The sequence below is a fragment of the Gekko japonicus genome, unplaced genomic scaffold (assembly GCF_001447785.1).
Source record: "Gekko japonicus isolate JY-2015 unplaced genomic scaffold, Gekko_japonicus_V1.1 scaffold2583, whole genome shotgun sequence".
NCBI classification, from domain to species: Eukaryota; Metazoa; Chordata; class Lepidosauria; order Squamata; family Gekkonidae; genus Gekko; species Gekko japonicus.
This window is the reverse complement of record NW_015170967.1, coordinates 137,311-164,233: the sequence shown is the minus strand read 5'-3', so window position 1 is coordinate 164,233 and position 26,923 is coordinate 137,311. Positions and strand designations below refer to the sequence as shown.

General features: G+C 42.1%; 1 protein-coding gene across 3 annotated transcripts; it reads right to left on the bottom strand.

The window, feature by feature from the left end:
- Positions 1-282: 282 nt before the first annotated feature.
- LOC107116913 (F-box/LRR-repeat protein 21-like) lies at positions 283-26,923 on the bottom strand. 3 transcript variants are annotated; one of them, XM_015418936.1, is made up of 7 exons: positions 26,798-26,923; positions 24,251-24,366; positions 22,091-22,190; positions 13,201-13,648; positions 11,268-11,390; positions 5,830-6,001; positions 283-3,277 (listed from the first exon to the last, which is right to left on the bottom strand). In XM_015418936.1, the coding sequence occupies exons 4-7, from the start codon at positions 13,558-13,560 to the stop codon at positions 2,634-2,636; spliced, it is 1,299 nt and encodes a 432-aa protein (XP_015274422.1). In that variant the 5' UTR covers positions 13,561-13,648; positions 22,091-22,190; positions 24,251-24,366; positions 26,798-26,923; the 3' UTR covers positions 283-2,633. The 3 variants fall into 3 exon arrangements, with proteins under 3 accessions (XP_015274422.1, XP_015274423.1, XP_015274424.1); XM_015418937.1 differs by having other exon boundaries at positions 22,091-22,185; XM_015418938.1 differs by lacking the exons at positions 22,091-22,190; positions 24,251-24,366; positions 26,798-26,923 and adding an exon at positions 18,772-18,813.

Sequence of the window (26,923 nt, the reverse complement as noted above, 5' to 3'; positions counted from 1 at the left end):
GAAGTATGTTTTCACACAGACGCCAAGAACTGGGGCTTGAGAGTTTGGTAAAAAGTGACTGGGTAGCAAGCTGACCACAGGAGTGGAGAAGCAATACTGGGAAACAGAATGGGAAAATGGCAAACCTAGTATGGGGCTATAGTGACCCCAATACATGATAAAATTGTACTTATATGCCACTGCAGAATCGACAGAACATTGTCCCTAGAAGTGCAATGGGGTTCATTATACCACAGGCAGCAAGCTTCAGTTACCCAAGTTTGTCTTTATTGTTTTCACAACAGCAGTTAATTAACTCTTCCATACTGTAAAGGTTCAAAACTGGATTTGTTTTAACTTTGGGCCCACTCTCCGTTCCAGCAATGTAACTTACTGCCATACAAACTAAGATCTTTGCAGCTTACAATCAATTTTTATGTCACCTTGACATTTATCTGCTGTTAAGCCAAGGTTTGTTTTACAATCAAATCAGATAGTGTTTACAAATGCAAGAGAAGGAAAAAAAAAAACCCTAACTCTCAGTGGAAAGCTTATAACACAGTTTTGATATGCCATCAGCTATATTCCATATTCTGATCAAAGGTGTGGAGGGTGTCACTTTAACCTCAAAAGCACTGCTGTTTCAAATTTACTGTTCACGTGGTGGGATACTATTAACTGCAGGGTCTTTTGTGTTAGAACAGTGTTTCTTTTCAAACAATTCTTGATTTTTATGCTAAACTGCAATCACTTGCAGTACTGTTTCAACTGTGACTTATGAGAGGTATATTCTAACCGCTAGCTAATCAACCCAGCAGATTTTTAAGGCAGGTAATCAGGAGGGGCGTTTGCAGGTTTATATGCTTTCCCCATCCAAGCAAAGTTAATGTTTATAGAAAGACGACATCCCCATGAAGTCTAGACTGAATCCTCCCCATTTTTCTCATGCATGGCAGTTTTCAACATACAAGACTATTCAAACAAAACCTCACACCTGCAATTTTAAATGATACAATCCAAGACAAACTTTACCTCCTGATTCAGCTAGAATTGTAAACTGATCCTGACACATAACACATCTTGAGTAGGCTCTAGGACAGAACAGACTCTATTGCAATGTGGACAAACATGCCGAATCCTTCCTAGAGAGAGGATTTTGGGAAACAGGGATATTTGTTTCAGATTTCTACAAATTATTTGGAACAGTGAGAGTTAAGACTATACCCATACTAGCCCAAACTCTGCAGCACTGCTGAGATAACTACATGAACTGTACTAGAGCCAAGGTGAGGGGGGAACAGCTTTGTGGTCCTGTGTTACGGAGTTACAAATGTACGCTTCACTCCTAGGAAGAAGAAAAGAATGAATCAGCTCAGAAGCACTCATCCTTTATAGAGCAAAAAAACAAAGACTACAAACAAATCTGGCTCCCACATTTTTAAAGCTGGTTTCAATATCTGAATTGTAAAGCAAGACTATAGACATTATTCAAAAAGTGCCTGCAACAAGAATAAGTTACTTAACACTATCACAAATGTATTGGTGAAAAGAGAACCATTTTCACATTAATTATAGCTGTCTGAGTGCCAAGAAACCCAGCTTAAGGAAACAAGCATTGTATCCAGCCAAAATATTACAAAGATGAAATAGGGAGTCTCCTTATAAATTTACAAAATTAGTATCTTTTTGATTTAAAAAGTTAAGAGATGTTATACAGTAGAGGCATGATTTTTAGGGAACATTAACACTATACAATAAATGCCTTTACCTTCTCAATTCTACTTCCATCACAGGAATTGATAAGGATACTCTATTGAGGGTGGTTTGGCAGGGAAAATATCAACTAGTTAGAGATGCGGCATGTAGCCAAGTCAGGAAAAGTTTCTGGAGCAAGCAATCTTACTGCTCTCCCCAATGCAATCTGTCTATTTCACACTGGCTTATAGGCAGTGGCTGGTAAGGATAATGCATCCTCCAAGGCAGCTGGATATAAAATACTATGGCTGATATCTGCAGTACCTCTAGTCACTGACAGTAATTAGAATCACCATGAACTGTAGTGTATATATTGACCAGTTCTTTCTTACAGGTACCACAGTACAACTAAGAACAACTCTTCAACCTGTTAATGAAGAACAGTATTAGTGCATTTACATAGTTGTCCTATTGTAACATAAACGCGTTTCCCACAAAAGTAATACATTCAGGCTTCAAGTTTCATATCATAAGCTGTTGTTTACAAGACTGTAGATTAATTTTAAAACATGGTAAAGGAACAGGAGAAGCAGCACTTAACTGAACGTTTCAGACAACCATTAAGCAAAGATTACGAAGGCCAAACTGTTTAGCCACATCAGAAATACTAATACTGTAGTACTCTGTACTAAACCAAGTGCTTAACAATTAAACATGTATCATTTAAAAAAAAGTTCCTATTAACTGGAGGTTAAACTAGGCACGTATTACTTAATAAATATACTTCCAATTTGTAGATTAAGTACATTTTACTCCATTTTTAATGTGGCACACCGATGCCACTATGCAATTAATTGGGGAACATCATTCAGCATCATATTTACAATTCCTTGTTTGCATAGACAGCAATACCCATTACAGCCAGTTCTGGCCATTCTGGCCTTTTGTCCTATGAACTGTTACCACGTTGGCATCATATCAGGGAACCACATTCTTCCCAGGTGCTTGGAAACTTCAGAATGAATTTGATCCAGATTGTAATCACTGTCTGGAATAAGCACTTCCTCCATGACAGATAGCTGGGTGAGCCGGCCTCCACACATCTTTACAAATTCAATGAAGCCTCGACAGGTCACTTCACATTCACCAAGTCCCATGGCAGTTAGATTCTTACAGCGTTCAGCAATGCAAATTAATTCATCATCCAGAGGTTGAAGGCCATTAGCGCACACAACCAGTTCAATCAGCCTCGGGCAGTTCATTCCAATACGGCCAAGCATTGATTTGCTAACTGCACGACCAAAGTAAAGATGAGTTACAGGGGTTTCCTCCCTGAAAAATGGATCAAATTCTTCCTCATACAGAAAGAAATACATCACAATATTCACTTTGGGGGAGTGTTTGATAAGTGCATCCCAGCTTTGTTTTTTGATGGTGTGAAATTCAACCTGTCCAGGATTCTCACTCACAACATCTATACGAAGATGCTCAAGATTTACATGCTTCTCGCTGGAAAGAGCCAACAACAGTTCATCGCTTAGCAGGTAGTAGTTAAGAGCAAGTTCCCTAAGACCATGACACTGGTCTGCAACACACAGAATTCCTAGGAATGAGAAAACAAAGTCAGTAACATCAGTATAAAACCCCCATTTACATTAATCTCAGTATTTCCAACTGTGCAGGAGAATTCATGAGACATTTTAGCAAACAAATTCTATGCATCACACCGAAGGTTAAATTATATTATTTACTTTTTAACACATTTCTGTAGCCTTTCTATCCACATAGGTTCCCCCAAGGTGGCATGATCCAAAGAGAAACAAACCCAGAACTCCAATGAATTATCAAATACAATCTATACACTCATTTAGATACTATTGTCACTGCTTGTAAGTCTATTAGCATATTATTAGGAAAGAATTTATGCATTTTTTTGAATCCCAAAGCCCTACATGTCTATGAAAGGGAGGACCACTGCATCCTTAACTTGCTAGTACATCAAAAAGCAATTCAGTTTCAACTGCTTAAGTGTGCACATAGTCATAGTCCTGAATTAAATGAGGCCAATTAGGTTTTACATAAAAGATCCAGTTTTGTCATCCTCCCCCCCCCCCCCGCCCCCCCTCAATTCAAACTGCGTTATATAAATTCAGACCACTGGTTTATCAAGGTTAGTATTGCCTACTGCAACTGGTAGCAGCTCACTAGTATTTAAGACAGAGGTCTTTCACTTCACCTACCACTTGATCCTTTTAATAACCATAGATGCTGAGGACTGAACATGGAACCTTCTGCATTCAAAGCAGATGCTCTATCACTGAGTGACAGCAGAACCTTATCATTAACTCAGTCATTAACAGTGAACTTAGTCTGATCCTGCAAAGGTAAGTGAGTGGCACAGACCACCTTATGGGTAGAGTAGGGGTGTACAAGAAAAAAAATGCAGTATCATTTGGATTCGAGGTTAATGGAGCTGAATATATTCGGGATTCCCGAATATCCTTAAATACCATTATTGGTATGCCATGTTGATTTAGGAGATATTGGGCATTCCTTTTTATTCCTGAATATTCAGGTCTATTATACTGAGGGAGAGCAAGAAGGCATGTTTAAATGCCTTCCTTTCCCTCCAAAAGCCCCCCGAAACTTACACTGGTCAGTTTCATGGCAGGGCACCCAGGAAAACCAAGTGACAGAGGGGCTTTCCTGGATGCCCTGCCATCACAAGATGCCCAGGAAAGCCAAGAATCTTTAAATTCCCCCCTGGCTTCTCCACAGCTGTGGGGTGCCCAGGAAAGCCAAAGGAAAGGGAGTAGGCATCTTTAAATGCCCCCCCCCCCCGGCTTTCCAGGGCGCCCTGCCAGGGTGGAGAGACCAGGGAAGCCAGGGATGGGCATTAAAAGCACTGGGCCAGCTCCGCTGTTAGGCTAGATGCCTTTCCAGCCATAAAAATGGTGAATTTCTGTCCCCTCTGCTTCCAAGTGGAGGGGACTGAAACTCACTATTTCCATGGCTGAAAAGGCATCCAGCCTAACAGCAGGTGATTGGAGAAGGGAAACGAGAAAGGTATTTAAATGCCTCCCCCTCCCTCCCCCAGTCCTACTGCTGCTGTGGCGAGCTGGGGAAGTATGAACAGAAAAGGGAGGCATCTGAAAACACCTCCTCTTCACTTCCCCAGCCACTGGCTGGGAGGGGAAGGCACTTAAATCTAAGAGCTCACCAGCACAGAGGAATGAAGCTGACAACTTGTCAATTTCACTCCCCTCCACCAGTCAGCTGTTAGATTTAAATGCCTTCCCCTCCCAGCCAGCAGCTGGGGGAGGGAAGGGAAGTCGGCATTCAGCAGTACCCAAAAGCTAGGGGGGAAAGCCGAATAAAATCAGGGAACACTAGTCAGTAGCTGAAAAGTTTCCTAAATTTGCATTCGTTTTAGGAATACCGATTAAATACCAATAAGATATTTATTTGTTTTTATTTTTTTCAGCTCAGGGAAGCCAAGTGCACACCCCTAGTGGAGAGACTGCTTAAGTTGGTGGTGTACTAGAAAACTTGCTGCTTCATTGTGGCTCAAAACCAAAACAAAAATCCTTAGAATAAATGCTGGTGTCCCCACCTACTGACTTGCTACAAAAAAGGCAAGTTGGCTTAGATGTTGGGGGAAGGTTTGGATGTAGTATGGGAATGAACATGGAGACAGAACTACTAGAATGCTGCCCTTATAAGTATGTCTCATCTGTTCAGCAAGATAGGGCTGGCCTTGGTCAAGCAGAAAAATAAAGTCACATATGGTGGATGGGGCTGGCCATGATTGATGCATTTTGTAAACTTGGCCATGCAAGGGCACTACTTCTGACACTGAGTCTACACTTGCCATCACTACCCTATAATACTTATAGATGACCCTGCCAACTTCTGTGCCAATGAGATAGCTAATAACACAGCCATATATTCAACTTCTTTCTTTCAGCAAAATGAAATAAGCTTGACCCACAAACTTGACATCATAAAAAGCAAAGTAGATAAATACCATGAAAAATTCCATGTGGCATAATAATCCTAAAACCACTTTTAAATTAATAAAATGTTAGAAGAAACACTTCAACATCAACTGCTACTTAGATTTTATATTGTTGTTTTGCCAGAGTTATTACTTACCAGCTGGAGATACATGAGGACAGCTGCTCATTTTAAGCAACTTTAATGTATCACTATTGTTAGCAACAAGGACTTTCAAAGATGGATCATCTACTGGTGTGTCTTCAATTTTGATGGAGGATAATGACTTTGAATTGACAAATACTACTGTCAGTGCTGATACAAAGTGAGCCTATTCAAATAAACAAAATAGAAAATATTTGCCAAGCAGTTCTATGTCTTCTGCATGCTGAATGACAGTGTTAGTCTCAAGACAGAAAAAAATTGCATTTAAATCTTAAGACATTCTGCCGTAACACCAAGTCATGGTTTAGTGATCCATGAATGAGCCTTCACAGAGCCTTGGCTTCCTTCATGTTCTCCTCTGCCTCCTTCCTACCTTCAGCTCATACTATTCGAGGGGAGATGAAAGGACAGAAAGGAGCCCAAGAGTCCTCCCATGCAAGTTCAGGTAGTGCCAAATCATGATTTGAAGTTATTACTGAATATTTGAGGAGAATCTTCTGAAAATTTGCTTGACTAACAGAGAGTGAGCCTGGATTAATGACTGCATTAATAGTATTACTACTGAATGAAGTTTATGCCTAAGGCTGAATGAGGAAAGATACGTTATAAACAAATTTACACTTAGTAATAATTTAGTTATTTAGTTCATGGCTGCCTTCAGACAAACCAAGTTTCAGTGATGTTATGCTCCCCTTGTTCTTCCCCCCTAAACACAAAGAATAAACAAAGGCTTCTAAATTTGGAAAGCCTTGAATCCAGTGCCACTTCACTGTAACATCAAAACTAAGGCACGAGGGTTAATTTTGAACTGGAATTGAACCAATATTAAGAATCCTGGTGTGGCTGGGATGAAGGGAACAAACTGGTCGTATATGGATAATAAACTGAAGCATGATTCAAGGCTTCCCAAACCTGAAAAGCCTGCAACTGCACTCCTCATGAAATGAGGGATGAGAGAGGGAAGCAGATGAACATGGCAAAAACTGTTTCCACGTACATCACTGACAAACCTGTTTTCAACTTCTGAACACAGCTATATTACACAACACTCAGACAACCATGTCAGTGTGGCTGTGACAATGAACATTTAATTTTTTTCTGAAAAGGTAAGCTGAAGAGTCAAGGGCAGTGGTATAATTAATTCCCACATGATTCAGGCTAGCTATATAAAGCTTGTAAATGTTCCTGCATCAAATGGATTTAATTTTCTGCAGGATCCACACCAAAAAGAACATTTGAATTAGGTTTCATTCCCTCTCCATTTGTCATTTATCGGTCTGGTATGCAACAACCCTCCCCCCCATATAAAAGTTAACCCGGCAGGATCTATTTCAGTGAGTAAAACCTACTATCTTGAATACAGCAATTAAAAAAAATATATTCTCCTTCATGTTTACTCTTGTGGGTTACAAGCAGTCTTTCGAACATGGATTACGTGTTTCATTTGCACTCAAGATGTAATCAGGTCAACTTTTGTCAACATGTTTATTTCAGCATTTCAGATTCTCCCTGACATAACATCTACATGGATCTGTACTACCTTGTCTCCTAATTTATCATGTCATAGTATTTATTATAGCATGGCTATTAACTTCTTTGCTATTTTTTCTGGAAAGGGACCGCTAACGGGTCTGTGTTAGTACATTCTGATGAGTAGCTCATAAAATACCATCTGTACTACTATCATAAGAAAAGAGCTTTAAAACAAGTCATAATGCAAGTGCTTTTTCAAGGGAAAATATCTGAAAGTAAAAAACAGAAGACAGACAAGCCACTATGAAGTCTGTATGTTGCTGAGCTGAGTAGAATGCAGTATTGCCAATTACAAGATACAAAAGCAAGCCACAGATTATTCTCCTTTCGACCAAATGCTAGTTTTAACTAAAGACACACACTACCATTTTATTGACTTCATACGGCTCGGCGCCCTTCCAGCCTATGGCCCATCCCAAGGGTGGCTGGCAGTGGGGCAAAAATGGAGAACCCCCCTCTGTCATTGGTGCTGTGCAACGCCAGGTCCATTAACAACAAAGCCACAGTCCATTGGGATTTTATAATGGAACAATGGGCCGACCTGGTGTGCATGATTGAGACCTGGGTGAGGGAGGGTGGAGACGGTAGCTCTCACCCAGCTTGCCCCACCTGATTTCTCGGTCCTTCACCAATCTCGGACTAGGGGGTGGGGGGGAGGAGTGGCTATTTTCATTTGGGAGGTTTACTCCAGGGTGCTCCCGGCTGTAGAGATCGTGGGCGTTGAGTGTGTCGGCGTGATGCTGGAGGCTGAGGAGAGTTTGGCAATTTGGTTGGTGTACCGACCGCCCAACGCACCGGCCAATAGCCTGCCGCCCCTGCTGAAGCCGTATCAGGCTGGGCGCTGGAGCACCCTCGGCTGGAGCACCTGATTGTCTTGGGGGATTTCAACGTCCATGCCGAGGATGCGGCCTCCAGCCGGGCTACGGACCTAGTGTCGTCCATGGCGGCACTGGGACTCTCTCAACTTGTTACAGCCCCCACGCATCGAGCCGGTCACATGCTCGATCTGATCTTCGCGGCTGGGGTGATGGTGGACCGAATCACTGTGGAAGCAGTGCCATGGTTGGATCACCAGGCTCTGAAGGCCCGTCTGAATGTTCCACTCCGACCCTGTTTGGGCGGCGAGCGGATTTTTGCTCGCCTGCGCTGCCAGATGGACCCTACGCGGCTTCAGACAGCTATGCGGGATCCAAGGCCCCCTGGCGGTTCGTTGGATGAGCTGGTGAAGGACTGGCACGACCGGCTCTTCTCAGCCATCGACGAGATTGCTCCTAGGTATCCTCTCCGCACTCGTTCTAGGCGGGCGCCCTGGTACACTCAGGAGTTGCACCAGCTGAAGCGAGAACTGAGACGACTCGTGACGAGGCATCAAGAACATCCTATAGGACGCTTATGAGATCCTATGAGATAGCAGTCAAGGCCGCAAAGAGAGATTTCTATGCGACCATGATTGCATCTGCTAGCTCATGCCCGGCCCAATTATTTAGTACAATTCAGTCTTTGACAGCTCTGCCACAGGGCAGGCAAAATGTTAGGGAATTGGACATTGGCTGTGAGGCTTTTGCGAGGTATTTTGCAGAGAAAGTCTTGGCGCTCCACCGTGACCTCCCCACCACAATTGATACAGTGAGCAAACTTGAGGCCTCTTGCACGTCTTTGGTGTTGGGTTTAGTGAGTTTTGGCCCACTCAGCCTGGAGGAAGTTGACAGATTGCTCGTATCTGTACATCCAACCACATGCAACCTTGATCCGTGCCCCTCCTGGCTCATTAGGGTGGGTCGCGAGGGGTTTCAAGGTGCCCTGAGGGAGATTGTCAACAAGTCCCTCTTGGAGGGACGATTCCCTAGGGCACTCAAGGAAGCAATGGTCCACCCTCTCTTGAAAAAACCATCTTTGGACCCGGCCGAATTGACCAACTATTGGCCGGTGTCCAATTTGCCCTATTTGGGCAAACTTATTGAAAGGGTGGTGGCGATACAGTTACAGGGCTTTCTAGATGACGCTTCTGTCCTTGATCCCTTCCAGTCCGGCTTTCGCCCGGGTCATGGGACGGAGACGGCTCTGGTCGCTCTGATTGATGACCTCCGTAGGCATCTGGATCGAGGTGGTGTGGCAGCACTGGTGTTGTTAGATCTGTCGGCCGCATTTGACACGGTCGACCACCAGCTGCTACCTCACCGCCTCGCCGACGTGGGAATTCAGGGGCTCGCCCATCAATGGTTTGCCTCTTTTCTCCAAGGTCGGGGACAAAGGGTGGCGATAAGTAATCAGCGGTCCCAGAGGTGGCCTCTTGAATGTGGGGTGCCTCAGGGGGCGGTGCTGTCCCCGATGTTGTTTAATATGTATATGCACCCCCTTGCCCAGATTGCCCGGAGTTGTGGGCTTGGGTGTCATCAATATGCAGATGACACCCAGCTCTATCTGATGTTGGGCGGCTGGTCGGACACCACCCCAGATGACCTTCATCGGGCGTTACAGGCCGTGGCTGGTTGGCTCAGACTGAGTTGGCTGAAACTAAACCCGGCAAAGATGGAGATCCTGGGCCTGAGTCGGATCGGTTCGAGGCTCCCTCTCCCGACCTTCGACGGGGCGCCTTTGGTGCTAGCGTCGGAGGTTAGGAGTTTGGGTGTGCTCCTGGATTCTTCCTTAACAATGGAGCCACTGCCAAGTTGGCCTTTTATCACCTTCGGCTGGTGCGGCAGTTAGTTCCTTTCCTTGACCGAGATGACCTGGCTACAGTGATCCATGTGACGGTCACCTCGAGGCTAGACTACTGTAATGCTATCTACATGGGGCTGCCTTTGTCGCAAATTTGGAAGCTGCAGCTAGTGCAGAATGCTGCAGCCAGGCTGTTGATGGGTCTCACTAGACGAGATCACATCCGACCTGTGCTGAAAGCGCTGCACTGGCTGCCAATGGCGTACCGGATTCGCTTCAAAGTGCTGGTTTTAACCTTTAAAGCCCTATATGGTCAGGGTCTGGCTTACCTTAGGGACCGCCTCTCCCCGCATGTTCCCCCAAGGGCACTACGGTCAGGGAACCAAAATCTCCTGGCTATTCCAGGCCCCAGAAACATCAAATTTGTGGTTACCAGGGCCAGGGCGTTTTCGGTGGCGGCTCCTACCTGGTGGAATGAGCTCCCAGAAGAGATCCGGGCCCTGCGGGACTTGGTGCAGTTCCGCAGGGCCTGTAAAACGGAGCTCTTCCGCCAGGCTTTCGAGTAGGGGCCGCCGCCACCATCATTACGTCACCATCGTTACCATCATTCCATCTGCGACCCCCTCTTTATTCCCGATAGTTGACCATCTTCAGAGCAGGTACTATTGGGGACACGAGACGTTCCTGGCAGAGGACAATGCTATAGGGACGTATATTGTTGCTGCTATATCTTGTTATTACTGTTGTTTGTTGTTCTAGTAGAAATAATTTTAGAACCCCATCTTGAATTTCATAGTTAAATATTTTTGGAGCACCGTAAAGTAATTTTTAGCGAACTGTATTTATTGTATTTTATATTATTCTGTATTGTTTTAGTGTCTTAACCTGGGCATCCGTGCCCCTTGTGAGCCGCCCTGAGCCTTTGGGGAGGGCGGGATATAAATTTAAGGATAATAAATAAATAAATATTTTGAATAATGGATGCTACTGAAATCCCACATGCTTCTCTAGTTCCCACACAGACCTACTTCAATCAGAAATTCTGCCCCAATCCACTTCATAACACTAGAAATTGTCAACTTTTCCAGCCCTTTACGTAGCCCAGCCATATATTTTGTAACAGGCTACACATTTTTAAATTGCCAGGATTTATAACAGACTACCTTTTAGGACAGGAATGTGCATCCTTCATTTTTATACAGTTTCTGTAAATGCAAGTTCAAAACTCTGCAGCACATTACCTTTGAAACGTCCATGAAGCTTGGCTTTGCTGTTGAAATCAAGCCAAGGGTCTTGATAGAACAATTCACCAGTTGAGAAAGGATGTCACAAGCGGCTTCTGCAGACTCAGTACTACTATCAACCTGAAGGACAATTTTAAGGAATTTGTCATATCTCATTGAAAATTGTCAGCATGTTAATATGTCAGCATATCAACCATACAAGATGAAGGTATCTAATACCAGTGCAATCTGATGGAGTTCTCTTTGGCTCAAATCCTGCACTATAAAAATATTAACAGCTGTTGCAATGCTTCTTATTCTGTCAATTAAAGTCTAGCTACCTGTATTTTTCTCATGCGTATCCCCAAAAAGCAAAATAAATAATCCAGGGAGTTGAAAAAAAAGAGAGACCCCATATTCTACAGAGGAAAGTTAAAAGGACTTCAGGTGACAGTGTTCCCTCTAAGCTGAGTTAGTGTGAGCTAGCTCACAGTTTTTTAGCCTTCGGCTCACACATTTTTGTCTTAGCTCAGGAAGGATGGCACCAGAGCAAACTAATTTATGTACTACCCAGATCTCTCGCTCACAACTTTAATGTCAGTAGCTCACAAAGTAGAATTTCTGCTCACAAGACTACACAGCGTAGAGGGAGCATCGGTGACAACCAGCATTCAATCCATTACCTGTTCTTGAAAAAAGGTATTTTCAAGGATGTGCACATTTTAAAAATATAAACACAAAAGCATCAATTTAACAGAAAATACAGATAGCTGGCATCTATACTTTTACATAACTCTATGCGATCATATTCCCCACAGCAATTTCAATACTTAGTGCTTCAAGTAAGTGACTAAGACCAATATTCTTATGCAGGCTGAAATAAATATGGTGGAAGATGTATTTGAAAGGGATACTCTACTCACCTCCACTAATGATTATATAAGTAACTCTGAACCCAGGAATTCCCTAGCATTAGCTCGTTTAAGCAGCATGAATTTAGCATCATGCAGATTCTATAGGTGAACATGCCTTTTTATTGGAACTCTAAAAATATACACAAGTGCGAATGGAATGGAATTAGTAGGAAGAATTTTTGCTTGTTCCTTTCTGCCTACTTATCATTTTTGATAGTATAAGTCATTTTTGAAGGTTGGGAAAATCTTGGGAATGGTATAGAATGCTGTGGAGGAAGGGGATGCATTAAAGGGCAATTTAGTGGAAATTTAAAACACATCCTACACTTCCACAATCAGAGTAGGTAGCTCTGTCTAACAATTCTCCTTCTCCACACTGCATTCAACACTATTTCCAAGGGTCTTATGACTTTCAGGAATATATTTTGGAATCTGTAAAGATCACTTCTCTGAACTCCATTCCATTAATTGTGGTTTGGACAGAGGCCATAGATAGAAATATTTGGGTTTTGTCTACAACCAGGGCTATTTTGGGGCAGGAACGCACAGGAACGGCGTTCTGGCTGGCTCCCAAGTTGGCCACGCCCAGCAGGAACTCATTAACATAATAGGCCACACCCAACAGCAGAAACTCATTAGGATTGGCTACAATTAGGGGGTGTGGCCTAACATACAAAGGAGTTCCTGCTCCAAACAAAAAGCCCTGGGTTTTGACGACAAACAAGGTGAAGGTGAAGAGAATAAGAAGGTGGGTGTGGTTGGATGACCACACTTCTGGTAACATGGGGGTGTGGCCTAATATGCGAATGAGCTGTGCTGTCAGGGGGTGTGGCCTAATATGCTAATGAGTTCCTGCTGTTGGGTATGGCCTGTTATGCTAATGAGTTCCTGCTGGGCTTTTTCTACAAAAAAAGCCCTGTCTACAACAACAAAGGCACACTAAGTTATGTGCTTTAATTAAATAGTCATAATAATTAAAGCAACAAGGGTGCATATAGCAACCTTTATTTCTTTGACTAAAGGTAGATATTTTTTACCTTGAAGCTGACATACTGCAAGTGGTCAGCATGCTTCTTAATGATCTGCTGGATGAGATCTGGGTGAGTTGACTTGAGGTATGAAGTAGCAGGTTGACTGAGCTCAAATTCAAACTTCCTCCAGAGATCAGGGATATGAAACACTTCATTCCATCTTCGACAAACGGAAGATGCACGAGCACGGTCAACAAGAGGCAGGAACTGAAATATGTGCAAGATTACATGGTGGGGTAGGGTTCCCCAGTCTATCAAGGCATATGGATGAGAGGTACTGCAGTAACCAGTTTTTTGCTTTTTTGTTCTCTGTAGCTTTTGAAGAACTGGATTTTCACCTTTATCTGTTTGCCTGATCCTCTTCATTCCGAAAGCGAGATGATTTCAGGTACAAGAATGCTGGGATGAATATAAGCTACAAAGTTTTCTGTAAGTTTTCAAGTACAGTAGATCTCTAGAAAAGTAGATGGCCAAGAAAAAAGTATTAAAATTCTAAGCAATATCCAACTAGAAGAAATGTCTGGGATCTGTTAACAAAATGAAGATAATTTTTCATGGTATCAAAGTAACAAAATGCTAGAGATGTTTATATTTAAGATTTATTTATTATCTGGAAACTTGACGTATATGTATGGGTGTGTCCATATTTACAGTTTCTCAAAAGGAATTGCTAAAATGTAATATGCAACACCCTCTTCACTTCCCTTTCTTCCATATACAGTTTCTGCATAAGAATTCCTGGGCTGGAAGACAACCCCCATAGAACTACTTCTCAAGCCTTACAGTGTCTTAGATTGTGGGGAAACTAAGGTTTGATATTAAAGCAGAGAAATTAAGATGAGGATATTTTCTTTCAAGATGCCAGTGCCCAGATAGCCCTATCCAATGGTTCTATTCTGTGGCTTCTTGAAGACTCTGGACTTAGATGAGTCAATGATTAATCAGTGAGGTTTGCAGGACACAGGTTTGCAAGCCTCCCCCACCCCGTGAAGGCTGGGTTCCCCTGCCACCAGGCCCTGCCCCCTGCTGCTGATCAGCTGGCCAGCAGGGGGATTACCATGAGAAAGACAAAGGCCCAGGCCACGTTGCTGACATCTGACAGGAAGTGACACTATTATGCCAGCTATGTCTGGGTGATGCTCTGGTATTTAGACAAAAACTCTATGGTTGAAGCCATTTTCCATAGAGTTTTTGCTCAAATACCAGAGCATCACAGTATGACATCACTTCCTGTGTGACACTAGCAACGTGGCCTGGGACTTCCTCTTCCCCCCAATCCCCTGCCAGTTCCCAGGAGGGACCTGGCAATTGTAGTAGGAGAATAAACCAAACTTCTTACAAAAAGTAAAATCTGAGCTTCCCAATATGAGCCAGGATTCTGACTTGCACCTCAATAAGAACAAAGATTCTAATGTTTCTCCAACCACAGAGTACCCCAAAATTATCCCAGTCACATGCAGAATTATGAAATTTGGCCATACAACAGAGAGTATCCAAATGTACAAATTACAGAATTTAAATGACCAGTACAAAAGGTATCATCCTGGCAGGGGCTAGAATGAGTTTAGTTCTCCATCACAGACTGTACCCCCGCCACTATAGGGGAAGGGAAAGTGGTTTAAAGGTTCGGTCTCTCCTCCTTGCAATTAGTCCTTCCCCTGCCACTAAGAGAGAAACCTTCCCTCTCTTTCCTCTATTCCTCTCTGGGGACACTCTAGGATCATAAATTAATGGTAGGTTCTCACTTTGGCCTAGTTCAAAGGAAGACATTTATTATAACCGAGACAGCTTCCGCTAGGAATCATCTGCTTTGCTTGTTGTTGCTTAATCCCTAAATGCTGGTGTTATGTTATCTGGTTACTCATAGCTCAGTAATTCCCGAAGCTTAGTATTTTACATGGCTATTTTGCTGTGCCTGTTTCCTGATTCTCCTTCTGTTATTTGTATGTGTGCAATAAATATTAAATATTAAAACTACCATCTCCCTCATTGTCTGCAACCACAAAGTCTCTCAAGAATAACAACATGAGTGTCCAGACCAGAACCATTAAATATAATAGAGGCTTAGCCAACAATTTCAGTAGGATGTGAACAGCACCTTTAAATTCTGTCTTCTTGAAACACATGACAAAACATTAAGATGTGACCACAGTAATACAGAACTTTTTAACAGCATGAAAGTCAGATGTGACACAACAGCTTACAAGCAACAGCTAATATTATCCTCTCATCAAGGAAGTTAATAGAAGAATTACTGATATCCATCTCTGAAATGAGTGTTTCTAGTAATGCTATGCATTACATACATAAACCTAGAGTTCACAAAGTAGATAATCAACTGTCATAGGGCATTCTTAATAATCTTCTCTTGCACTTAGGCCTCTGAAATGTACATGAAAACTTTCTACAGACTGTGCCTCTCTAATTTAATTCTCTGTGCCCTATATTGCAGTTTTTAAACCGAGCTTTTAAAAACCTACCAATTCTGGCATTTCCCCCAGATGGAATACTTGGAGCTGGCATCCTAACCTTTTCAAGGTATATTTGTATATACAGGATTTTTAAAACAATGTTTAGACATTGCAAACTTTGCTAAAGCTTTAAAATTAACATACTGCTTGTGTAGTTCACACTAGTATCTATAGTAAGAGTAGCAAAGCTAGATGAAAGCAACAGGATGTTTTCCAATTAACAGATATAGCTCGTCTAGTTTATAAATATTTCCTGTAAATACTTCCTCTAGTTGTTCCAGCATGTAATCCCTTTCTCCAATGGAAAGAATTGCAGAAGCTCATCATAATTCACTTCAGATATGGATTCTTGTACAATAGCATTACCCAGGAACATACATTGTTAGATAACAACCCACCAGTTTCTACATTAGCTTTGTGATTGTCCTCTTCCAAATTAATAGCTTTACCAAAACTAAACAATCACAGAGCAGACATAGAAACTGGTGACTGATATCTAATAACATATGTTCCTCACTCCAGATTTTATCTCACATTGAAAGCTGAGGAATAATATTCAGAAAAGAAGGAAAATTTTACACTATGAAGTGCTGCCACTGTAGTATATACAAATTTTAACACATCTACGCCATGTGTAAACTTGAGGTCTTTAGGCGAATTGTTTCAATTATTTCTTCTTCAGTTCAGTAGAATGTTTAGCTTTATTGCAAAGTCCACATCATTTCATAAATAATTAAAAACCTGTGAAGAGGATCATATTGTGCACAGAAGGATTTAATACTGTAAATGGGGTTCTCCTATAAAAGCTCAAGCAAAATAATCTTCAACAGGTTGCAGAAATTCCTTAACAGTTTATGGCTCATAAAGTCTCTGGAAAAAGAAGATGCCACTGAATAAATAGTTTAGATTTATCCAGAGATGGAACTCAACAAGATTTCTACTCCAATGGAAAATGCTCTGTAATTCAGATGAACACCTTGAAGTTTTCCATCAAGGAATACACTGTCCTTTCTAATAATGAAACAGACAAGATCCTGAACCTCCATGTTATTCTGAAAAACAGCCAGTGAAAAGGAATTCCATAGTGTGTCTATGGGGCTATTTCTGAACAAGTATTCCTCTACAATACAGCCTTACTGCATATGATTCGTACTTCAAGAACTTTAGCAGCTATTGCATTTACTTTACAAATATTCTGAAGCAAATATTATTATATTTGAAAAGTAGGGTTTTTTGTAAAATTAAACATGTTTGAATACTCAGATTGTAATATAATTAACCCGAACAAAATTTAGCAACTTTTTCCAACTCTAAAGCCATTAAGAGCAAATAGGTCAAATAATATAACTGGCAATACTATTCAGAAGAAATTTAGACAGTTTAGCTCTGAAAGTCAAATTGTAATTAGCTCCCTGGTTCTTAACTTTTTAGGGTGACTGTTCACAAAGCAACAAAGAAAAGCAGCACAGGCTATAAAAATGAAATGCTACAGCTTCCAATTAAAAATAAGAGTTCACTGTGAGCCTTAACACAGCCATTTAATATTGCTCAGAGAGAACAAAACATAAAGTTCTAGTGCTAAGCATAGCACTACTATATTAAGTAACATCGTTTTAAAAATGAATGCTGTAATGGTTAATATTACAGGATAAGATTTACCCAGTAAGTTGTTTGAATCCACGCTACATTTGGCCTTAACACCAGGGGTCCCCAGCCTTTTTGAGCCTGCAGCACCTTTGGAATTCTGACACAACGCAATGGGCACAGCTACAAAATGTCTGCCATTGGAGGTAGAGACAGCCACAAAATGTCTGCTGCAGCTTACCTTCAATCACACAGCTGCTGACAAAACATTTTTTAAAATCTGCACAACCAATTAAAACTCTAGTGGCCAGTCAGAAGCCTTGCCGGGCAAAAGCCCCACCTGCCCCACCCACTTTCTACAAACACTTGATGGTAGGCTTGCCAAGTTCCCCCGGGGGGCGGGGAAACCCCTGCCCGAGAGGCCCGTTACCTGCCGCCGGCAGATCGGGCCCCGGGGGGAACCCCACCCTCGAAGCACGCAACATGCCCGGCGTCAGCACGTCACCCGGAAGTGATGCAATCACGTCGGGCACGTTGGGGGGGGGGGCACCAAAATCCGAGGGAAAACTCTATGGTTTTCCCTTGGATGATTGTGGCCCCGCCCCCAACGTGCCCGATGTGATTGCGTCACTTCTGGGTGATGTAACTGCGGCGTGCGCAGAGGGACTCCCGGACCAAGACTGGACTCCCCCACTATTCAACAGGTGAGGACTTGGCAACCCTACTTGATGGGTGCCAGAAAAAGTGTCAGCAGGCACCATGGTGCCCATAGGCACCATGCTGGGGGACCCCTGGTCTATACCACTCTCACTTATCTCCACTAGAGCCCTTTCAGTCTTGTCTAATGAACTGAACTGCAATTAATTCTCCTGGAGAGGCACTTCAAAGACTAACTGAGAAGTACCTCAAATTCCACCCCACATAAATTATGTTGCAACAGGTTCTGTTGCTGCAGATACCATTTTCTCTATACCATTTTTTCATCTAGTTGGTAAGGCAGCACCTCCCAGTGTGCAATTTGGCCTAAGGGCTTACAGTTGCTTTAAAAGTCTCATGGAGTGGGCCATAATATGCATGCTTCCTACAGCCCTGACCACTGCTGGTGTTTTATTAATGTTATGTGCTAACATGCAAATGGCACCAAGTATATTGTTGTATAAAGTCTCATTATACCACAACGTTACTGAACATATCCTCTGAGAACACGTTCTGTAGAGAATACCTGACATAAAATGCTGGTTATTTGCTAGACACAGAACTGGTAAGCAAAGGTTCTCAACAGCTAGTGTTTGAAGGAAGTGGGATAATATTGTATGAGGAGGACTACTTAGCTAGAAGTCATCAAACTGTTGTTTCTACCTTATTCTGAACAATCAGTAATTCACAGACAAACATGTTTTATATAAGCCATTATGTTTCAAATAGATCCAAACATATTTTCTTTATGGGAAGAAAACAAAAACCTAGATTCAAGTTGCACAAGCCAGGAAGCCTTGAACTAAAGGTGCACATGCACACATACCTCCAGAGAACGTGGAAGTTCCTGTCTAACATAAGCATCTTTATTTTGGCTGAACAGCCATCCCACTGATGAGTCATCCTGTTTGAGAGGAAAGGATTCCTTAAGCAGGGTGGAGTTCCAGAAGAATGACTGACCTGTGAAATCATCCAAACCTGCTGAGTCTAGATAAACCTATATTAAGAACTGAGTTACATTTTCGGAACCAAGTGGCCTGAAACAAAAGGTATCTAAAGTTCTAAACTGATTGGTTTTTTAAAATGTCATCTGATACCAGAAATCTAACTGATGAAAAAATCTGCAAGGACACCTTTATCAAACAAACTGAAACTTTATAAGCACTACTGGGGTGACATATCCTGGACAAGAAGAATATCAGACAAAACATAATTTAAGTGAGAAGTGTCCTCGAAGAGGCCTAAGGTGTGCATGGGGAGTCACTCTGATGTACTTAATGAAAAGTATTGCATACTGTAAACTCTAAGTGCTAGGGCCCATCTTTTTCCTTCAGTATTCTGTAAACTATCATGCATAAATTAAACTAGATGAACATTATGCAGATTTCATCACTACAAACTGTACTTTTGACTAATAAACACTATTCAAATGTCTAGTTCAAATTGTCTGTTCTGCACAGTCCAGGCTAGCCCGATCTTGTGAGATCTTGGAAGCTAAGCAGGGTCAGCCTTGGCAACTGATGGGAGACCTCCAAAGAATACCAGGCCCAGGATGAAATGGAGGCAGGCAATGGCAAGCCACTTCTGAACACCTCTTGCCTTTGGAAACCCTACAAGGTTGACATAAATCAGCTGTGACTTGACAGCACTTTCCACCACCAGTTCAAGTTGCCATGTAATATTTATGTATGTGTACCTGGCTTCTTCTAATAGTACTCATTTAGATTTTAGGGGAAAGGCAACTATAATGGAAAGAACCATTTAATTTTCCTAATTCTTGAAGGATTTGTTCAGAAAAGTCGAGCCAAGACTTAGAAGAGTAACTTTCTGGTAAATGCATTTGCAAACTGTGCTGATGAAATTGTCTTTCAAAAAGCATTTTTCTACACACAGAACAGAGAGCTGATTTGTTTAGGAACAGAGTCAACAGCTTCATATGCCCATGTAATTTGCCATTCATCTTCTTGACTATGTGAGTACTGAGTGGCAAATGCCTATCCACCCTTGTTCCACTCTCAGCCAAAGCCTGACAGCTGCCGTTGCCCTGTTTTCCCCAAGCTGTGGAAAAACAATACAATGCTGCAGTTGTATCTAATATCTGACACTGAATGAGGAAGTATGAAAAAGACAAGCAGGCAGGCAGTGCATGCACTTACATGCCACAGCTAAAGGTGGAGACAAGGAATAGGACAACAAATGATAGCAGGTGGGTGTCCCCTTCAATACTTATTTATGCTGTTGGCATATCTGGCAGTGATGGGCCAACCAATAATTCTCTCCTTAAAAAACACACACACACACTTCTCAAACACAACATGCAGCTGCAACCAAACAAATAAATAAAACAGCTTTGGAGTAGTACAACAGAATGCCAACTTCAAAATGCATCAAATTACTTTGCAGTTGGGATTCAGCAGTGTTGACTTGATATTCTTCACACAATTACTTCCATAAAGGTAACACTTGGCTTGATATGCCCATATTTCCAGGTTATGGGGCAAACATGGCAACCATGGATGTGCTTCCTGGTTCCCAATTGCTGCTCTGCTACTTCAGCCCTTCCACACTCCTCCCTTAAGCCTTGTCATGTTCTCTTCTTTGTCCTCTTTTGCCCTGTTCACGCTCCCTTCTACTCTCCCTTTTCCCATTCCTCCCTTCCCTGAGTCTGTGTCCTCAACCCCCCCCCCCCTCCAACCATCTGCAAGGTATGCTGAAGACGATGGAAAGGAATGACAGGCTGCAGTGGTTGTGAGAGGAATGGAGAGGGGAAGTCAAAATCCAGCTGCCTCCTGCAAAGTATGGGTGAAATCTACAGATTCAAGCAGGCTTCTACAAAAGCAGGACACCAAGGTGACTTGATAATTCTATATCGTACCCACAATTTCTTTCCAGGTCTCAGTGTGCAAGCCAAGACCAAACAGCAAAGTGGTGCCTGGATGCTAAAAGCCCTGAAACTCCATTGGAGCTGGCAGCCCTTTCACACACTCAGAGCTTCCTGGCATTTCTGGCACTCCATCCACCGAACCCACCCAATACCCTTGGCAGAAGCTCAGTCTTTGAAGGGCCCACAATCTACACTGTAGGCAACAGGCCCTTGACAACCAAAAAAACGTGAGTCAAGACTCCGTGTACGCTGCCTTGTGAATACCTTCCCTACCACCTTCTCTTTTACTTCTCTTTATCTCTTAACCTGTTTGCAGAAATGTGAGTGGTCCTATTTTAAACAGGCTGCTTCTACAGTTTACTGGAAAGTGTGTATGATAAAACAAATGTTGGTTACTAGATTAATTCCAATAATTTGAATTTTACTTTTTATGCTTTCCTCTCTCAAATATAAGTTCAAATATTTTTAAACAGCAGATACCACCCTTACATTAACAAAAATACTGAAGGATGCCCCCCCCCCAGCATCCACTACCCCTTTTTCAGAATTCCAGAAGTGCCTGCAGAGTTGGAAAAATCCTAACAAAATAAGATGCGTTCCTGGCAGTGTTGTGAGAAACAATGCACTAATAACCAGGACAATTCTCCAAGGGAGAAGAGAATCTCTACAAACAATTTAAGATGAACTAAGCTCCAAAGGATCCTGGTTCATAGAGAAGTTACCTTGACTATGATTACAATAGAGATATCGCACTATGTTAAGACAGTGACCATAACTGTCTATCAAAGGATTGCTAAGCTGTCTCTTCAAAACCCAAGTCTTCATTCAGGTGACAAATAATGCAGTTTTGATACATTTCGATGCAATGTTACATTATTAGCTAACAGTAAACAAGAACTGAACAAACAATTTTGAAAAAGTTAATAAGGCAGATACAGAAATGTTACAGCAACATAATTTTATGACAACATAATTTTATAACATGAATGAACACAGGCCTGTTTTTAGTTCTCAACAAAGGTAATGGTTGATTTCTTCTTCATTTGATTGCTGATTTGATTGTTCTTTTGATATGTTATTTCTGACCTTACAATACATTTCCCTTTTACAATGCAACTGAGCATAACTGAAAGCACAGCAAATAATATACCGTGCAAAAATACATGTAAATTTGTTCAACTGTTGATATCTATTAGAACTAGTGTGGTAATGTTAAACCCAACTTATATGTACAATACATTTTGTACCATCATTTTCTTACCTAAAGAATGTGTCCAAGTTACACTTAACATTGGATGAATGAACTGGTTTATCTGCGGCCATGAGGCAATCACCCACATCTGTCTCCTTGCACTTCTAGGCTAGGTAAAATATAAAATAAATTATATTTCCCAAAAATGAATTTCAGTAAGGATTTATCAAGTTCCTATGATGTGCAAGAATTTAATAACTACAAATACACTTTAGACGATAGTCATCTTGACACAATCAATGGCTGGGGAAGAATAAACAAAGTTCCAAAGGGTTTGGGCTGTTTGGATTAACAGATACCATAACAGTTGGTCATCATATTAGATAGGCTATTTTTTACACTTATTCCACTTTTTCTCCATGGAGCTCAGATGGCAACCTTCCATTTTATGCTGACAGCTCTGAAATAGATTCACTATGGGCCTACTATGTGGCAAAAATATAGAAGCATAAACAGATTAGGCTGAGAAACAGGGATTTGCTGAAAATTCTCCAAGGAGCTTCATGGAAATTTGAACCCAGATCCCCTAGTCTGACATTCTGAGATCTAAAAGGGGATAATTTTTGTCCCCCATATTGATTCTCAGTATGTACTAGCACAGAACGCTAAACTGTTGCCATTAACCTGCATACCACTGCTAAACCCAAAAAGTAGTTTGGGATTAAAATGAAAAACCTTTCCCAAGGACAATGCCGCACACTATTATGCTCCACCTCCCAAACCATCTTCCCCATTAAAAAAGAAGCCTAAGAATGCATATCAATACTTAGGAGACATAACAAAAGCATAACTGAAGAGTTACTGCAGTTTCATTTTATTTGTAAAAGTGTTTAAATTATATGAATTAACAAACCCAAACTTTCAAGAACTATCATCATAATGCCAAGCCCTCAAACAACTTTATGAATAATAAAACATTTAAAGGGTTGTCTGAAGATCCCATGGAAGCATTAAAAATAGAATCTTCATTACAGCCTATGTCTCACAAAACTATGCTGGCATATTACCAAGCTATTCACCTGGCTGTCTGCTATGAACATAAACTGCCTTCAGTTGACAAGGCAGGGAATCTTTTGCAATTGAAAAGTGATTTGGTTATTTTTTTCTAGACTGTCTTGTACCTTGAGAATAGCCCCTTTAATACAAGATCACTTTTAGAAAAACCTCCATTACTCCTGCTAAAAATTCTATGCTGCTGATCTGTACAAACTTCCAAAATAGTCTTGTGTACAAATTTGGGGGCTCAAGAAGTAGGTCTTTCTAATGACATTTAAGGCTGACAGTTGCTGTCACTGTCACCAGAAAGAGCTGCTTCTTGAGCCCCCAAATCTTCCCCCGAAGCATATGAAATCAAATCTACATTTGAAAATAACCATATTCAAATTATTATTTTAAAAGGCCAGTATTCTTGCTCTGATACAATTATAATAATTTGGAAATAAAAAAATTCTCTTGCACTTAAGTGGAGAGAGAGAACAGCCATAACATAGTTTGATAGCTGCCGTTACAAGTCAGCTTGCCTTATTGGATCTATTCAAAATAAATCCATCTCAAAGTCTCAACTGACTAGCTACCAAAATAGATTTATCTAAGCATCATTGCTCTCAGTTAAGTATCCCTGTACTACATGCAGAGGAATTAGATAAAAAATAGCATTCAGTTTCACCATGTATGAACAAACTCTTGGATCTTTTTGACATCCAGTGTACAATATGTAACAGGTTGAGCCACTTGCAAATGAAAATGTGAAAAGTTTCCTATAGTTTTCAATCACCAATCAAATATTCAAGTAAAACTTAACTAAACTCAGTTCAAATGTTTATTAAAAAGCAGATCTATAGATACACGGGTCACTAAAATAAGACTTTGGGCACAGTCTGCAACTAATGCACAGTTGTTTGCAAGGTTCCCGAGTGCCAGGAATACACATAATAGACTATCTTCTAACTCAAGATGTATAGGATCAGTGTTCAACAATAGTAAACACACATACCCTATGTCAGTACAGAATCCCATACTTTGTAGTGAAATTGATCAGCTTCCAGAGAACTGGGTAAGTAACTAAGTTATTATTTTAAATTACTCATCTGAAAGGACATCTATTTTGGGTTTAACATCACGACCCTTAAGTTCCTACCAAAATGCTGAGAAATTAAAATAGTTACTCACTGTGATTTGTTCAGTCTAGCTTTAACCAATCAGATTTGCAATGCCCAACTTTTAATTAGACAGTCCTTTTTTGCCAAGGCAAACAGCAACCAAGAAGGTCAACACTTGAGATTCATCTACAAAAGGAAAAAAGGACAGGTACCTATGTCAACATGTCTCTCATGTAATTACCCAGTATATACAAAATAAAGGCAATTCCAGCTGCATTGTATTCACATTTTTAATGCCTTTCTCCAATTGAAGCACCAAGAAAAATATTAGGACATATGTGATGAACTATCAAGGGTTAATGCCTAACAGAGTCTGAGAACCTTTGAGTGACCAGCTGTTTGAATGCAATTCTGTTGAGACAGTCAGTTAAGGAATGACAGTTGGGAACTGACAACTGAAGAAGGACAGTTACTGACTGTGGATTGGGAAGGAGGCTAAGAAAGTGAGTGGATCGAGGAAGATCCTCATTCAAGTCACAAAAGGGAAATAGCTTCTTGTAAAGAGAAGTGATCTCTACTCAGTTAACAAGGGAAATAGCTTCTAGAAAAGTGGAGTGATCCCTGGTCTGTGTATAAAGAAGGATTCTGGGAACTTGGTTATATGTTCCTGCCTTCTGTACTTCACATGTCAGTGAAACTCAGGAACCTATGCTTGAGTGTTTAAGCAGAAACTGAAAAGAAAACCTCTCCCCTCTAAGTTTTAGTGGAATAACAGAAACACTCTTTGGCAACAAACTATCTTGTGTTTGTGTGAATATAAAGTTACCTCAGTTTTATTATCTGTTCACCTTGTACATCCTCCACCTGACCTTTTCTCTTTCAAGTTAAATAAAACATTTTGTACATTTTGAATTTTCAAAAGCCTCTCGCATGCCATTTAAATAGCAGAATAGAATAAAATTACTTTTGTCTCTTAGTTTCCTGGCATCACACACACGCACGATAAAGCGAAAGGGTGGGACAGCCATAGACAAACAAATAAGAAGAAAATAGCTAAAGGGACTGCTCAGCAAGAAAGTAGACAGAAGGGAAAATCCTGTGTGTGAGGGAGGGAAGAAGACGAGATCATCATAACCAGGGGTCATTTCCTACAGGAGCGCACAGGAGCAGAGCTCCAGCAGTAAAGAGCCCAAGGGGGCGGGCACATACAGCAAGCCCCACCCCCTGCTCCCAGCAGCCCTCAGTCAGAGCAAGAAGAAGAAGAGATTGGATTTATACCCCGCTCTTCACTACCCAAAGGTGTCTCAGAGCGGCTTATAAACGCCTTTCCCTTCCCCTCCCCTCCCCACAACAGACACCCTGTGAGGTAGGTGGGGCTGAGAGAGCTCTGACAGAAACTGCTCTTTTTCCAGGACACCTCTTGTCAGAACTATGGCTTGCCCAAGGTCATCCAGCAGCTGCAAGTGGAGGAGTGGGGAATCAAACCCAGTTCTCCCAGATTAGGGTCCACACACTTAACCACTACACCAAAGAAGCAGCCAGGTAAGCTGCAGAGCCCCCCCCCCCCCTCCCCCCCGTCCAAAACAGTCCAGTGGCACCTTTAAGACCAAGTTTTATTCAGGTACAAGCTCTCCCTCCTTTGTGAGGACAGATCTGCACTCCCCCCCCAATAGCTAGCAATCCAAAACAGTCCAGTGGAGCCTGAGCGGTGGGTGTTGCCTTCTGACACACTTCCGGTGATGTGAGGGAGTGTGGCATATGCAAATAAGTTATGCTAATGAGCTCCTGCACCTCTTTTAACATACATACAACTTTCACCTCTGAAAGATTCTAGAGGTATCCTGACTAACAGATTAAAAAGGCAGCTGAATCTATTTAATCCCCTGCAACTGTGCCATTGTTTATAAACAGCAGCTATAAGCATGGATGGATGCACTCTCTTTATAACAGAAACAGATTTTCAGCTCTGAGTGAATTAGGGAGCTAAAGACTAACTGCTGGCACTTTATGATTTAAGAGGCCATGGTTCTACCTTTCCCCTTTGCCTCAAGTACCAACCTTAAGCTTGTGTGTTTAGTTCACCCAGAAACCATGCAACAAAAGGGAGGAGGGAGACACCCTGTATGTCAGCTTGACGCCCCAAAAGTGCAAGCGTCCACTTGAGACGCCAGACTGTCAGGCTGCCAAGACAAGCTGCAAAACTACTGTTTCCATGACCTGCCTTGCACCCGACACAGCGCCAAGGGAAAAGGTGGGGATTCCCTCCACCCAAGTCACTCCACTGGATTCCAAGGCGTGTTGCAGAGACGTTGCTTCGAGGGGAGCGGCAAGGGAGAAATCTGGGATCCCTGAGTGTACGCCCATGGCTTCACTCAATGCTTACGGGCTCCCGGTAGTCCTGTCGAGGGGGGAAACGGGCGGTAAAGCAACCACCTGCCCATCTCACCCCTTTCAGTCCCTTCCTGAGCAGCGCTGAGCACGTGCACAGATGCTTTACCGCCCCCCCCCCCGCGGCCCCACACTTCGGCCTTTCCCCTGTGGCGTAGAAATCATTAGCTGTCTCTAAGCTCGGCTTTCACCTGGCCAAGACCACCCCCTTAGCCCCAAGCCCTCTCACCAGGAAATCTCAGAACAGCCGCCAGCTATGCGCGATTGGGAGGCAGCTCGACCCCACGCAAGCCTAGTCTCCTCCGCGGTAGGACCTCAGACGACAGCAGGTCCGAGAGGCAGGAACCACTTGACA

Excerpts from the sequence above, each read along its gene's own strand:
- LOC107116913 (XM_015418936.1), bottom strand. The coding sequence starts at position 13,560 with ATGAAGAGGATCAGGCAAACAGATAAAGGTGAAAATCCAGTTCTTCAA. Across the intron at positions 11,391-13,200 it reads TGCAGTATGTCAGCTTCAAG|GTTGATAGTAGTACTGAGTC; the intron begins GTAAAAAATATC and ends ATTGTCCTTCAG. Across the intron at positions 3,278-5,829 it reads TCCTCATGTATCTCCAGCTG|GAATTCTGTGTGTTGCAGAC; the intron begins GTAAGTAATAAC and ends TCTCATTCCTAG.